General features: G+C 52.8%; 1 protein-coding gene across 1 annotated transcript; it reads right to left on the bottom strand.

Annotated features, from left to right (window-relative positions):
• Positions 1-2,365: 2,365 nt before the first annotated feature.
• LOC142599539 (tudor domain-containing protein 7-like) lies at positions 2,366-15,348 on the bottom strand. The gene is made up of 4 exons (XM_075740581.1): positions 13,745-15,348; positions 12,993-13,214; positions 5,169-5,310; positions 2,366-3,712 (listed from the first exon to the last, which is right to left on the bottom strand). Exons 2-4 carry the CDS (start codon positions 13,197-13,199, stop codon positions 3,309-3,311), a joined length of 753 nt encoding a protein of 250 aa, XP_075596696.1. The 5' UTR covers positions 13,200-13,214; positions 13,745-15,348; the 3' UTR covers positions 2,366-3,308.
• Between the last annotated feature and the right edge of the window lie 752 nt (positions 15,349-16,100).

The raw sequence follows: 16,100 nt of genomic DNA, 5'->3' as shown, positions 1-16,100 counted from the left end.
GCCATATTTGCTCTCTTCTAGAAATATTTAACAGCTTTTTTCAGGCTTCTTTGGATTGTAAGTGAACATTGTGTGGATTTTTTTTTCAATCTCTTTAAATTTGTAACTGTGATGTGTCAGTAGCTCTGGTCATAAACTTTAAACTGCAGCCTACTAAAATCTGTCCAAAGTCTTAGTTGTAGCTGCCTGTTAGAGGGAGATCCTTTAGTTTCTCATAATTATAAATATCCTCCCAGGTGTCCACCAAGTTTTATGCTGGCACAAAACAAAGCAGTGTTGTTAAAGTACCATGCTACTAAAGCAGGGACCTTAGTTCTGGCAATTCTTTTTTATATACAGACAAGTCCATTTGCTATGGGGCACAGCTTTATGATTTTGTTGTCTAATCAACTGTACTCACAGTTAAACTGGAGATTGCTGCCCTCTTGCTTTCTGACTGAGGATAGCAAAACCCTCCACTTAATTAGGAAAGGCTTTCAGGAAGCCTTGCCCAGCCACTGAATGTGTTATTCCTGTGGGTTAAAAATTATTGTAAGAGAAATAGTGCACTGTAGTTATGGAACGATGCTTATGCTCTAACTGTTTTGTGCCTGGATAAAAAAAGTTTGTTCCATTTTTTTTTTAAAGTCATCCTTCTCTGAAATTATCCATTTGGGGAGCAAAAGAAAGGCAGTAAGGTGGGGTATTGAAGGCACTGGTTTCTGAGGCTGCTCTCCCAGTGTCTCCAGAGCTTTCTTTGATGGTCCCTCACGCTGTCTTCTCCATGGTGCCTGTCTCCATCCCTGCCATAGGGTGCTTTCCTGCACCAGGACATGTGGTTGAAACCAGACAACCACTGCCCATGCTGGGAGCAACGGTGGTGCCATGCCATGCTGCAGCGTGGAGAGTGTGGGCTTGCCAGCTTCTTCTGATCCCACCTCAAAAAGAAAGCAGGTGCTAGGGCTATGCCTTGGTGGAGACAGAATGCTGAGCCTTTTCCTGCATTAGTGTCCCCAGAGGCTCCTGCTTTGTTCTGCCCTTGCCAAGGACTGTTGCTGCTGAGAAGTGCATCACCAGCCAGGTCTTGCCGGGTCTTCTTGGACAGCAAGGTGGTCCAACCCCCCGGAGCAGCATGCAGCACTGCCAGGAGGAGTGGTAAGAAGGTGTGGGATTGCTGCCGTGCAGGTGCCATTCCCTCCTGGAGGGGCCATGCATGCTGGGGAAGCATTGGCAAGCTGTGCCATAGGGGTGGCCCGCCTGCCTCCAGTGGCCCCACAGAGGAAGAGCACAAGGGAACTAATCCCCCGTGGGAGAAAATTTGGCATGGGGAGGTTGGCTTTCTGAAACTCGCCTGCAAAGGGATGCAGGGCAGCACAAGGCATGGTCTGGCAGCCAGGCCCCATGGTGCTGGGCTTAGGGTAAGCTGAGGGAACGACATCTGGCACGGCCAGCGGGGGCCAGGCCCCACAGTACCCAGCACAGGGAGGTCATGGCATTTCACAGCATGAGGGCCAAGCCCCAGCACTCAGCAGTGGGGAACAAAGCCTGGCACTGCTCTTGGACCAGGTCCCGGAGTGCTGAGAGTGGGGGCAGCCTTGGTGGGAAAGGTCAGCCTGCCTTCCAGAATAGGACTCATAGCTCTCCCATTCAACTAGGAGCCCGGGTGCACAGGCACAGCGAAATTGGTGGGGCAAGGGTCTGCATGATCTGAGGACTTGGTCCCACAGTACTTGACTAAAGGAAGACCTGAGGTGGAAAGGACCTGCAGAACAAATCTCTACTGAACAGCTGGACACCTTGACCCTTCTCGTCACTGTTGCAGCAGCCTCCTCAACAAAACAGAGCACAGAGCTGGTGACGTATTTCTCCACTGCAGCTGTACCCAGCTTAGGAGCAGAACAACAGGGGTTAGCTCAGTTCATAATCTTGTTAAGAGCTGTGGGACAGAGCAAGAGGCCCATCTCGCGTCTCCCCGCTCCTGCTGGGACCCCATCCTCATTCCCCTCACTCGCCACAGGCAGCATGTCTCTCTCCCCTGGCTTCTACCTCCAAACCCTCCACTCCTCATGCAGCCACTGCCAGCTTCTCCAGCTTCCTCGCTGCTCCTCCCACTGCTCTCCTCTCAACCACCTCACAGCCTCTGGCTCCGGCCGCCACCACCACCCCCCGCCTCTCTACTCCTCCAAATTTCTGCCTGGCACGTCCAAACAGCTGCTGCTACTGCCACAGCCCAACTGCCCATGGACACAAGGAGCGTCTTTGGCCCTCAAGAGGAGCCCTGCTCCAGAGCAAAGCCCCAGCAGATCCCCCTGGCAGCCCCCGCCAAAGCTGCCTCATCCTCCCCGGGGCACCTGCCCACTCCACCAGCACCAGCATGCCAGGGAACTCCCCAAAAAGCACGACCAGCACAGCACTGCCATAGCAAAGGGCCCTTTGCGGAGCAACACAGAGGTTACGAGGCAGTGCTATCAGCTGTCAGGAAAACGCTATGCTCTCAGGCACTTCAGCTCTCGGCTGAAGCAGCTGCTGCTCTCACGAGTGCTCTGAGCGCATCCTCATCTCCCCCACCGGCACCCAGACCTCTGATGTACACAGGACTCATGCAGGCGGCTGGGGCAGGATGCGCCTGCTCTTCCTGTGGGTCTTCCAGAAAAAGCAGGCACCACGGCAGGATTAAGCTGTCACTCTGCTCCGTGCCGCTTCACAGCTCCGCCGCCCTGGAAGCGGCACACCGCTGCCGTTTCCATTCAATGCAAGGCTGACTTCTAACCCATCCCGGCGACCTGCAGAGGATTACCACCACAATCACAGCTCCAGCAGACTTAGCGCAGCCACAATGAGGAACAATAAACGCTTTCTCGCCACCATCAGCTGATGGCCCAGGGCGGCTGAAAACAACACAGAAAGAGAAGTGATGGGGCAGCAGTTGGGTAAGCCACCTGGATTACAGAGGCTCAAAGGGGGCTGGAAACCAGCATGTACCGCTAAGCCAGCAAAACCGCAGCTCCAGCCCTCATCTCAGTTCACCCAAACACGGCCGGGCAGCTGCTGGGTCCGAGCACGCCGAGAAGGGCAACAAACACCAACGCTGCAATGGAGAACTCGGGCAAGACGTAAACAGCAGCCACCTGGAGAAAACCATGACCCTCAACACGCAACGTCGTCTGTCACCTACGCACAACCCTCCTTCTGCTTTCTATCGCGCTGGCCACAACAGCTCCCTCCCGGGCCTGGGAAACGGCCACATCCCCACACACCCTTGGGGTGACACCAGATCTGGCCACATTTCTCCCCGGAAGACACGGCAGCAGGCCAAGAGCACGGGGTAGCTACGGCAGCACCCAACAAGGCAAAGGGTCACCTGTCTCCCTCCTGGGTACTGGCCCACATTCAAACTTCACCTTCTGCAAGGGCGTGAGCCTGGATTCCCACGTCCCAAAACGCACTGCTACCGTGGCAGCATCCAAGGGTCCAACACGCTTCCGTTCACCTTGCTCACACACACGTGCGCACACTGACCTGTTGACCACAGTGACGTGCCTCTGCATGGGCAGTTCTTTAGATGGTCCACTCCCGGCGGCTGGAGGCAAGGCAGACCGGGCACTCTCCATAGTGGGTTTCACCACTCCACACGCCACTCCTCTGCCTCGTGGCGGCCGAGGAACAGGCCTCTTGCTGCCTTCTTCTGGCCTGCTCAAAGATCTGGGCTGTCGCAAAGTGCCTTTGGGCTTTCCTAAAGAGTTTGCAGATGGAGCCGTGAGTAGCGCTCTCCTCCACCCAACCCAAAGAGACTTCACGCACAGCAAATCACTCCCTCCAGGGAGTCCAGATTTTTCCAAGAGGCAGTTAAGAAGGATGCTCTCAATCACAGTCGTGAGTCTCTGCTTCAGCATCGTGGCTCGCACCCAACGACTCACAAACCACGATCTCCACCACCGCGCCGCAGCTGGGAAAGAGACAGGACACCCATCTCCCCTTACGCTCTCAGAAAAGCCACGTGCCTGTGAGGTGCCGCAACAGGTCACCTCTCCGGTGGAACCCATGGTCAGGCTGCCCTTTACCACCCAATGGCAGCAGCAGCAGCAGCTCCCATGGGTGGGCCACACGCAGCCTAACTCCACCTCCACAGCCACCTCCTGCACCGTCGCCCAGAGGGTTTCTGCTTCTCTACCCTGGTTTGTGGCCCTCCTCCGCCCAAACTGCCACCACACGGCACAGGTTACCAAATCACACCAAATGTAGCAGAGGAACATGCCGCACTGGCCCTCAGGCCACAACAGCATAAACAAGTTCGTGGTCACTCGTCGTTTCCTTGCTGGCCCACCAACTGCGGCGGGCTCAAACGCTTCCGAGGAGTATTGCTGTGCAAGGTAGCGAACCAATGTACGTAGCAGTCCTTGTCATTTCACTGCGATATGAGTTGCCAGTTCAGCTTCCCAACCAGAGGGTACATTGGTGGTGTGGTCACAGGAGAGCAAGAAGCAGTAAACCCTTCGTTACAGACAAGAACAGGGGAATACAAACAAACTGTGAGACCCACCGTTGCTCCAAGCTGCCAATTCGCAAGCAGATGAACCTTGCCTGGGCCTGATCCTGGGGTACCCCACTGACATCAACACAACATCAGCATGGCACCATGGCACAGCTGACCCACAGGCTCTCTGGACAGACACTGCTGCAGCAGCTTATGCAAAAGGCACAGGGTTACAAAAGGCAGTTCCTGGGCATCAGCAACGTCGTGGCACCAGGGCACTTGCTCCAGCAACAGCAGCTGCTGAAACAGCCACAGATGCTACTGCAGGGGCTTCTTCTCACTGTGAGGACACGGCGCATCCCTGCCACTCCACGAGGGCTGAGCGTGGACTCAAAGAACGAGCAGGCTCATTGCCACACCTCTCACCCACATCTCAACCACCTTTCGCACACAAGCACACAAGCACGGGCAGGGGGAAGTGAAGCCAAACGTCCTCCAAGAACTCTCTCTTCAAGAACTGTTTCTCACATACTGCTCAAGAAGGCCTCCCTCGCTGACCACAGCTTGCAAGCCCAAGCACCCTTGGCGACAACTCTTCCCCGGGACCACACAAGTCATGGCCATTAGTGGCACACCCTCATGGCCGAGACTTTTGCTCTGGCGGCTGCACAGTTCTTTCACAAAGGCAGGCCCTCCACCGCTGCTCAGGGCTTACCTGCTAACGTGACTGGAGATGTGTTCTTCAGCCTCATCTGGCAGTTCACTTGCCGTCCCATTTTCCTCTTGGAACTCCTCTGCCGGGCCACCAGTTGAGCAAGTGGCACAGTCTCGCTGCAAGCAACAGCATGGCAAATGACCTTGTTGGAAAAGGAAGGGGACACGAAGGAAAACAGTCAGTGAGGCACAAGCTCACCCACAGCCCTCAGAAGGACTTGCAACCATTTCTGTTCCCATAACTGCTGGGTCGTGTGGGCCTGCTGGCAGTTCAGCAAAGGCTTTGGCAGCAGACACAGACCTTTGGAGACCTCCCTCTCCTCTTGCATTGCACCTCAGAAATCAGCAAAGCAGACAGCCAGAGCATCTCCATCACCTTCCCTCATTAGGTTGGACCCCACCAGGGAACAGCCTGGCTTCTCACACCCATCCCACAGGCCCACCATCTTGCTTTACAACACTGGGAAGCCACGGGCTTCCAGGCTGCCCGAGCTCCTCCTGCCAAGGCTCGACAGGAGCTCTGACCCTGCCGTACCGGACTGCCAAAGAAACAGCACGGGCACCCTGGCTGCACAGATTGCCCTGCAGGCACCGAGCTGGCCCCCAACAACAGCCCGGCCTCAGGCAAGCCCACGGCCACCTCCCTGGCCTCCTTAACAGCCTCTTGCCTTGACCTCCCCTTGTCACGTCTCAGCAATGCTGCCACAGGCCACCCCTTGAATGGATGCAGGGACCCTGCTTTGGCAAGCCTCCAAACCACGTGCCTAGCATGCACTCTGCCTCACCGAGGAGATGTAAGCCCAAAGCTTTGAGCCATTCAACTGCTAGCAGCCTGCAAAGGCAGCTGGATGAGTACTCCTCCAGGGCTGCACAAGGACACAGGCAGCCTCCCAACCCCGTCCCAGTGAAAAATGGGAGTCTCTGGTCTCAGGGGTCTCGTGGTGGGTCTCAGCCATGCTCTGTCTATATGGTGGTGGTACAGGCTGAAAAGGGGGTCCTCACGCACAGCACCGCTACCCTCATAACCATGGCCCCCAACAAGCAGAGCCATTGACAATTTAGCACAGGAGAAACTCAGGGACTTGGTCAGCACCTCTGAAATTTCACTAACAGCAGCTCCAGAAAGGAAATTTTCTCACAAAGGAGACAGGGCAACGAAAGCACAAAAATCGAGTACCAAGACAGAAAGGGAAGCAATTGCTACACAGCAACAGCTTGCTTGAGAGCTCTCCTCGGTCCCTCAGGCTGACCCAAATAGCCCAGGGAAATATGCGCAAGGGATGATGACAACACTAGGAACAAGGCAACGCTCTTGGCCTCCAGCCGTGCACTCCAGCTCACCCTTCCCCTCCTCCTCCTCTTCCACTGCACACCCAGCATCTGCACTGGGCTGGCTCAACATACAGCCACTGGAGGGAGGTCCTCTCCTTCTGAGGGACAGCTCTCCTATCAGAGGAGCTCCTGCCTAGATATCAGACAGCATACCCGCGGCGCTGTCAGCACCTATGCAAAAAGCATACCAGCAGCTTCACCGCTTCAGTGGTTAAATGCAAGGAATCACAGAAGAATTGAGGCTGGCAGACATCTCTACAGACCATCTCATAAAGTACCTCTGCTCAGAGCAACATCAACTAGACCTAGTTGCTCCAGATATTGTCCAATCTGGGGTGGACTGTCTCCAAGGATGGAGACTTCTCAAACACTCTGGACAGCTTGTTCCAGTGTTCAGTCACCCTCACTGTAAAAAAGTGGGGGTTTTAATGTTTAAATGGAATTACCTGTATGTCACTTTCCTCCTGTTGTCTCTTGTCTGTTCACTGGATACCACCGAGAACTGGAGATGGAGTCTACCTCCATGGCTTTTAACTCCCTCCATTAATACACATGGATAAGATCCTCCTGAGCTTTTTCTCCTCCAGAATGAATAGTCCCAGCTCTCTGAGCCTTCTATCAAAGATGCTCCAGCCCCTTCATCATCTTTTTGGCTGTTCACTGAACTTGCTTCAGTGTGTCCATGTCTCTCTTGTTCTGGGGAGCACGGGACTGGGCACGGGTTCCCAGATGTTGTTTCACTAGGGCGGAGGGGAATAATTACCTCTGTTGGTGTGCTGGCAACACTCTTCCTAACGCAACCCAGTATGTTGTTGGTCTCCTTTGCTGCAATGGTACATTGCTGCCCACTGTGAACTTCGTGTCCACCAGAACCCCCAGGAATTTCTCTGCCAAGCTACTTTCCAGCTGGTCAGCCCCCAGACTGTACAGGTGCATGGGGTTACTCTTCCCCAGGTGCAGGGCTTGGCGTTTCCCTGCACTAAACGTCATAGGGTTCTGGGTTCCTGTTGTTCCATTTCTCCAGCTTGTTGAGGTGTCTCTGAATGGCAGCACGCCCATCTGCTCTGTCAGTCCCTCCTATCACCCACAGACTTCCTGAGGATGATCTCTGTCCCATCATCTAGGTTATTGATGAACGTGTTCGACAGCATTTCCCCAGCATCAACCCCTGGAGCACACCACTGGTGACTAGCATCTTGATGGGTTTTGTGCCACTGTTATGGGAGAGACAGTCAAAGGCCTTACTAAAATTTAGATAAACTACATCCAATGCTCTCCCCCCATCCACCCGACCAGTCATCTCATTTTGGAAGGGTATCAGTTTGGCACATATGTTTTTCACTTTATAAATCCATACTGCCTACTTCTACCTGTCTTTCACGTGTCTGGAACAGCTTTCCAGGATTAGGTCTCAATCACCTTCCCAGAGATCAAGGTCAGGCTGATCAGCGTGTGCTTCCTCAGATCCTCCTTCCCACCCTTCCTGAAGGGAAGGGTGATACTTGCTTTCTTCCAGTCCTCAGGAACCTCCCACAAACCACGAGGACTTTTCCAAGATAATTGAGAGTGGTCTTGCAACACCACCAGCCAGCTCCCTCAGCACCTGTGGGTACATTGCAACAGACCCACGGAACTGTGCATGTCCAGTTTGTTTAAACGTTCCCTAGCCTAATCCTCCTCCACTGAGCACTTTTGCACTAGTCTCAGGAGAGCCTTGGGATCACTGATGGCTGGTCTCACCAGTAAACACCAAGGCAAAGAAGACAATCAGTGCCTCAGCCTTCTCCAGGAGATCAGGTCCCCCTTGCCATTCCTCAGTAGGCCCACGTTTTCCCTAGTCATCCTATTGCTATTGATATACCTGCAGAAATCGGTCTTGCTGCACTTCACGTCCCTTGCCAAATTCAGCTCTTTGTGGGCTTTTGCTTTCCTAAGCCCAGCCCTGCGTGTTTGGACAGTGCCTCTATGTTCCTTCCACTTCACCCAACTCCACATCTGCCTCTTGTGGGCATGCTTTTAATGGCAGAGTTAAGTCAGGAGCTCCTCGTTCATCCATGTCTGCCTACTGAGCCTGGCTTTTAAAACAGTCACTTAAATAAGAGTGAAACTTTGTCATGCAGTGGACTGTACCAGACTGGGTCTTGACTCATCTGTATGAAAGATGAACCTGAAATTCTTAACTCTTCAACCTTTCAGAGACGTCTGTGCAACAACCTGTGCTCCATGGTTTGAGCATGGATTTGATAACGCGTTAGTGAAACGAAACACAGCAAAGGGTTGTAATTCTTCATTTGCTCTACCTTCTTTCTTCTAGTTTTCCTGTTGTTCCTGTACTTTCTCCTGTTGTCTGTACAGCTAACGAGGTAATTTAAGGACTTTCTTTGGAAGGATGCTCTTGGACCTGGCAGTGCTTTGGGAGCTGTTCTGAAGGTGATGGCACTCCATCTTGGTTTTCACGTGGTTGAACTGGTCAATAATAAATGCAGTCTTTCTTAAGCCCACGCATGCTTTTTTTTCGGGCAGCGTCTCTATATTCCTCCTGGGTCATTTCTCCCTCCTCCTACCTCATGCATGCTTCCTCTTTATGGTTGAGTTTTGTCAGGCACGACTTGCTCATCCATGCAGTGTTCCTGCCACCTCTGCTTTGTTCCCCTCGATTGCTGGGAGAGGCCATTCTTGAAATTGGAGGAGGCAATCCTTGAAAATCCACTGCCTCTCCCGGACCACTCTTCTCTCCAGGACTGTATTCCATGGGACTCTTCCAAGCAGATTCCCAAACAGGCCAAAGCCTGCTCTCCTGAAGTCCTGGCTTGTTAATACTGCTATTTGCCTTATTTCCCTCCCTTCAGGCTCCCAAACACCACCAGCTTGTGATCGCTGTCCCCAGCCTTTACATCTCCAACCAGTTCTTCCTTGTTTGTAAGAATCGGGTCCAGCAGAGCATCTCCCACCATCAACTCATCACTTGTGTCAGCAAGTTGTCATCAGCACACCGCAGAAACGTCCTGGATTGCTCATGCTTGGCCGTCTTGTCCCTCCAGCAAGTATGGCAGTAGCTCAAGGCCTCCACGAGAACCACGGCCGCAAATCTGAGGCTTCTTGCAGTTGTCAGAAGAAGGCATCATCTGCTTCATCTACCACTTCTTCCCGATTAGAGCGTTTGCAACAGATAGCCACCGTGTTGCCATACACTGGTCAGGCCACAACCCACAAGCTCTTTCTGGCTCATCATCCGTCCCAGGGCAGAACTCCAAGCATCTCCATTGCTTTCACACTTGGAGGGGGTCACAGAAACTTGCTCCTCTTGTCATTCCAGCCTGTCATTCCTCAGCAGCCTGCGTCCATCCACCACAGCACGCTAACTGGGTACTTTAGGGACTTTCTTTGGAAGGATGCTCCTGTGTGCGAGCTGTCACAACAGCTCTCCGGAAACCCGACGAGACCACAGCCTTGAACAGCGTGCAAACCTCTAGTTTCTCCTGGTTGTGCCCCATGCTGTGGGCAGTCGTGTACAAGCACTTCAGAGAAGCGCCCATTTCCAGAGAAGAGCTTTCCTCATGCTCCTGGCTAACAAGGCATTTCCCTGTTCACGTGGATGCACGTGGGATGGATCACCTTCAGGTCTGCTCTGTTCTCAAAGTCTCAACATAAAAGACTTTTTTGTTCATACATAGTTTATCATAGTTTCATAAATGCATGTTTTCACATCTTTGATACGTTTCAGGTTTTTCCTGTCACTAATGTCATAAGTTATTTTCAGTGTTTTCTTCCCTTGTTTTCACATCATAGGGACTTTAAGTTTAGCATACATGATCGTTAGAATGAATTCAGATGTAAAAAGAGATGGGGTGGATGAATTCACTTGCAGCAGAGCAAAGCAGTCTTCAAATTCCTCTTTTTGCAGGAGCCTAGTTATTCGAGTAGAAGTCAAAGTTTCCTTAGAGGAAGGTATAACCATACGCTGCTTGTAACCGAACAGGAGGCAAAGCAAAGCAGGGCTCCTTGAAATGACACAACCACCTGTTGCAGGTACCCAGTATGTCAATTTGAAACCCCTTGCAGTGTTTTCTGTATACTAAGTTTAATCCTCATCCTGTGTGGAAATTGGGGAACACACCTATCGCATGAAGGAATAATTGTCAGTCTTCACTTCTCCTATATTCAAGGCGGCTAAATTAATATTCAGTAGTAAGAGGAACAGGGGACAATTTATATCATTGCCTTTCCAGCACAACCAGTCTGTTAAGCATCAGCTACCCAGGCAATATTCATCTTGCCCAAGTCGTTCGATTGAAGGAGCATGTAACATGTAGCGCTCTGAGACCAATTTGTATTATCTACTTTATAGGATTGTTTGTTTAGTGTATTTCTTGTGGTAGGTCTTGGACAGCTGCTCTAGCACTAAGGAAAGTCCTTTTAGGACTACCTAGCCTGCAGCCAGGATCATCAGCTGCGAGCAGATCTCTGCGTGTGTGAGCGCATCTTGCTTTCCTGCCCCACTGTCCCCAAAGGGATTAAAGAAAGAGGCAAGGATCTTGGCAGCCTTTCTGGAGGTCAGACTACTCCCAGAGCCAGGAAGAGAGACTGCATGACTGCATGCTCTTGCAGCAGGCTTGTGGACTCTTGAGTTACGATGTCAGCTTATAATGGAGCTCAAATATTCTGGAGAGATGTGAACATAGAGCAAAACATTGTACTGAAGTACAGCTGAGGTCCTGGACCAGGAAAGCATGCGGGAGCAGTCCCAGGTAGTTACCAGTCCATGCCAGTGCATAACCACACTTGCCACCCTCTGCTCAACGTCTGCCCAGGGGAAGCTCTGGGCAGCAGCAACAGGAGGGTCATGAACAGCAATGTGGGCGCCTCCCAAGTGTTCGCAGGATGCTTCCTCTCAGTTGCTTCAGTCATGCAGAACACAGTCGGCACTCCTAAACCAAAGTAAGTCCTGCTCAACTACCTCAAGATTCCTGTTTAGTAGCTTTCTCCCTTTCCACGTCCTAAAGCCACGTTTCACTCTCTCCTTACAGCTGCCGCAGAGAAGGCATCGCCTCTAGCGCTATCCAAGAGTCCACAAGGCTCTCAGCACATAATATATCAGAGGATAAGCAAGGCTCTCAAGGGAATGGGAGGATACCAGATTACACCCTGCAAGACCCTAGCTAGAAACAGATGGCTGTATGCCAAAGCCACCATGAGGAAGCATTAAATTGCAGCATCACAAATGTTCCCAGAGGTACCTGCATTCATGTTACTGATGAAACCGCAACTGATGCAGGCTCGGAGCAAGCAAAAAAGAACCCCAGTCTTGGACACCTGCTGCAAAAAGGCACATTCTGACAGTTGTAAAAATGCAGCAAGGGATCCTCTTGTTTAAACCCAGCCACATTTCCAGACATCAGCACAAAACTCAGGACACCTCTCGTCACACTCTCCACAGCTAACCAGGAAGACCTGTTTCTGAGTTCCCAGATGTCAACCCAATCCAGCTGAGCCAACAAGGGAGCTCAGCCTTAAGTGCTGCCTCTTCAGAGATGCTGTGACAGCCAAACGTCTGCTAGCTTTCTGCTTTCCCACAGTCTACACAGACTTCAGGAACCCAGACATGGCTCCAGCAAGGAACAGGCTTCAAGCTCTCCACTCAAACAGATCATCTACAAGTCATGCAGCTATGCCAACCATCAAGGGAATGCCTTCTGACTCAAAACCAGGAACTCCACGCTATGAGACAAGGAGGCTTGTGGTCCTGGCAAGCTGCTTCCAAGCTGGAAGCCACCAGGAGACACAGGCTAGTGCAGCAAGTCCCAAGGAATAAGGGAAAACTCTCCCACCACACTAATATTCTCTGCTGAGCTCTGCTCCACCTTCTCCTTGACCTCCGCACTACTTGTCCCCTGCACGCTTGCTAAGCTGAGGTGTTGCAACTCCTGCTTCAAGGCACCTCACTTGCATGGGCTCTTCCTCACCTTGCAAGCCTTCACAATCCTGCGGCACTGCAACTCATGACAAACAAGAGTGCTAAGCCTAAAGCAAGCACTGTCAGGCCTATAAGGAACAGCACGCACAACAGTTTCACTGTACGAAAAAGATGATGGTAAACCCCACCCTGAAGAAATGATCAAGACAGACAAGTTAACTTTCTTTAAGGTCCCAGGACAGCCCACCAATATCCCCCCCCCCCGAGTTAGAAATGCTGAGACAGGGACCAGAGGGCTACAGTGACACAAACTGCCTTTCCAGCCAAAACTCCTGTTTCCAGGAAAATGCCCCGCAACCTTCCACCTTTTGCAAACACAACCTCCTCGTCTGCACGCAGAGGCAGGAAAATAAGGGACACTTGGTCTATGCCACAGCTTCCACTTCTCCCAGCATTAGCGCACCACACGCATGCTACAGCACTTTTCTCAGAAATCCATGGCGCAAGCAGAGGTAAAGGTATGAACCACGCACGCTTTACAAACACAAGAGCCATTTCTGAACCGTGACTGATTCTTACCTCTCCCATTTTGTTCCCTTCCATTCTGACCACTCCTGGGATGCTCTCCAAGTAGCCTTCCAGCGTGCCATGTCCTAGGTGCCTGAAAGGAATCCACTCGCCGGTCAGGGATTTGTATTCACCCTGAAGCTCTGACAAAGGTATGCCATTTTTAAAGGGATGAAGAACAGCTCGCAGTGTTTTTGCGATAAGTTCTGGCTCCTGCATCTTCACCTATAGCCCCTCCACCCCAAAAGAAAAAAAATTATTTTTACACACAGAGCCTAAAAATACCAGCTTTTACTATTCAACCTCCCTCCCCAAACAAGCAAGAATTCAGCGGTTCAATGGCCTATCACCTGGAGACTTTGGTACTTCTGGGTACACTTGTAGGGGCCAAGCACAGCGTGGTATGAAGCAGACGGGGCGTGACATTGTCAAAAGAAGCAGCTGAAGGAGCACAGAAGCCCCTGTGCATGGGCTGGCTGTGCCAGCCAATCACTACAGACCACGTGGCCAGAAGAAGGGTGGGGCTGCCAGGCAACTGGCCCACATCACTGCCTGAAGGGCCAGGACTTCCACTGGAAGTGGGGCAGGGACCCACTGCCCCCCACCGTGGCGCGCGCAGTGCACCCTCCCCTCATGCACCACTCTGACGCCGAGCTCACGGCTGATCCTCCCTCATGCGAGCCCCACATCCCCACACCAACGCCCACGAGGCACGCCAGCTCCACCGTGGAAACAGCATGCACCCGGGCCATGCCACGTCTTACCCACAGGCGCACGACGCCTCGAGTCCACAGATGCCTCTTCAGAGAGAAACCCAACAGAAGTAAAACCTGCTCCCTGCAAGCCGGGGGCTGCACACAGGAGGAGCAGCACACAGCCAGCGCCAACACCTCCCCTTCTCCTTGCCGGGCAACTGCTCCACCCGGAGAAGCGCGCAACTGCCACTGTGGTGCTGGTAAAGGTGCAAGCAGTTCGATGCTTCAATCTCCGACAGCACCTTCCCCGGTGCCACGGGCTGCTAGACTACTGGCAGGACGCTTCAGGAGAAGACCTGCTTGCCAGCAAGGTCTCCCACCTGGGACGGCTGAGCAGCACCGGAGGTGGTTTCAAAGCGGGCAGCAGAGCTACCTAAAGCCCTCCCACGCCCCTCAGCTCATAGGCCTGCACACACTTCTCCAGGGCCGGCCAGCTACGCTCACGGGACAACGGGGAGATGCAGGCACAAGTGCTGACGGGCAGGCTCGGCGCTCCTGGCCAGGCATTCTTCCCGCAGACGCTCACCCGCCGCAGGGGCAGGCTCTTGCCAGAGAAACCTCCCCGCCACAACTGGGGACCGAAGCCAGACAGAGCTCTCGCACGACCCGGGACCAACCCTGCTCTCAGAGCATGGGCTGCACGCAGGATCCAGCCCTAACACTGAGCACGCTCGTGTGCTTGAAACGCTTCCTCTGCACCTCCCAGCAGCTAATGCGCAACACGAGCAGAGTCAGTGGTTCGGGAGAAGGCGACCTCACTCTCCTCCAGCCTCTCCAGCTCAGGACACAACAGCGGAGTCCCTCACCTCCAAGCACACGAAGGCAGGCAGCTGCCACTTGCGTACCTGCACGGTGCTCTCTCCGAATGGCAGCAGCACCACGCAGCTGCCGGCAACCCCGGTACCGCTATGCGCGATGCCACGTTAAGTTAGTCCGTGCTGCTCTCTGCAGAAGCAGCCCCTCTGCCCTCACCGTTTCCCTTTTTTAGGGGAAGTCACCCTGGGCAACGCACCAAGTCCAAAAGGAAGACAAATCCCAATCCTCAGCACGTTTCAGGCGCCGTGCCGCACATTTCAGTCCACACACAGACACTAACGCTCTCTCTACTCTCCCGCAACCAAGCGCACGACAGTCCAACTCAGGTGCCAGGCAAGGAAGCACAGCACCAAGTCCTAGTCTTCACCGTTCTTTGAACGGTTTTACTTTATGCACACACAGCACTTTACTAACCTGACTGTGTCTGCGTACGCGTATATTAACACACAGGTACGCACACACACCTACACAGACAGCACTGCATATACAGGTGTTTGTTTACACATGCACGGTTCCTTAACCCAGCAATTCCTGCCCTTGCCGGTCCAGCGTGTTTCACTGACCGATCCCGGAACAACCTCTACCACAGCTGCCTTCACAGCACCCACCCCCTGCTCAACTACGGGCCACGGCCCGACTGCACCCAGGAACGGAGCACACGTTGAACACAACCACCTGCACACCTCCAGATGGCAATGGGCGGCAGCCACGCTGGGCATTTGGGTCCTTCCCTCATCCTGCTAGAGATTTAGCACCTGCTGAACAGAGCTTCACAGGGTGCCCCCCAAAGACTGACAGGAGATCCGTACCTCCTTTGGACTCACTCAGTGTTGTGATGACATCACTTGTTGGACAAATGTGCAAGGCTCCACTTGGTATTATCACTTTGATGATAAAAAGCATTCAAAGTCCTCTTCTGTGCCTGCCTGCTCATCGCCCCATGCTGACATTGTCAGCGGGTCTCATGAACACTGCAGCACTAAAGGAAACGAGGCAACTACTACTGCACTGTCACTGACAGCAGTTTTGGATACCTGCCCTGCTGTCAGTGCAGGTTTTAGTCCTGTGCACTCCAATGAACCAGAGCCATGGTGGGCTTAGGGGGCTGGGAGAAGAAGCTGCTCCCACACCTATGTGAGGTGCCTTTCCCACAGCAGAAACTTCCTATCAGTTCCAAACTGGTGCTGGTGGTGTACCTAATTACCAAGGTACATAAGGTCAGTGTTGTGAAACTCGTTTGGTCCAGGTCTTTGTCTCACAGTCGCGGAAATGCAAGCCTGCAAGAGACTGCACCCTAGGTGAACATGTCCATTCAGCTGCTCAGACTGGCAGAGGGCCAGCAACAGCCTTTGCAACCAAACCCTACCTTAACCTTTGTGCATTTATTGATTTTTTGGTGTATTTATTGAAAATATGCAAGCCTTTTAAAGTTGTGGGCAAATACAGAGCCAGCTGTGTAATAAGTGTTCCGTATTATCCAACATGGTGAGATCTCCCCCAGGTTTTCACTGTTCTTCAGCTGCCTGCACAGGGCTGAGGAACATACTGA

This window comes from Balearica regulorum, chromosome Z, assembly GCF_011004875.1.
Source record: "Balearica regulorum gibbericeps isolate bBalReg1 chromosome Z, bBalReg1.pri, whole genome shotgun sequence".
Taxonomy (NCBI): domain Eukaryota; kingdom Metazoa; phylum Chordata; class Aves; order Gruiformes; family Gruidae; genus Balearica; species Balearica regulorum.
The sequence above is the reverse complement of the archived record's forward strand: the minus strand, read 5'-3'. Positions and strand labels throughout refer to the sequence as shown.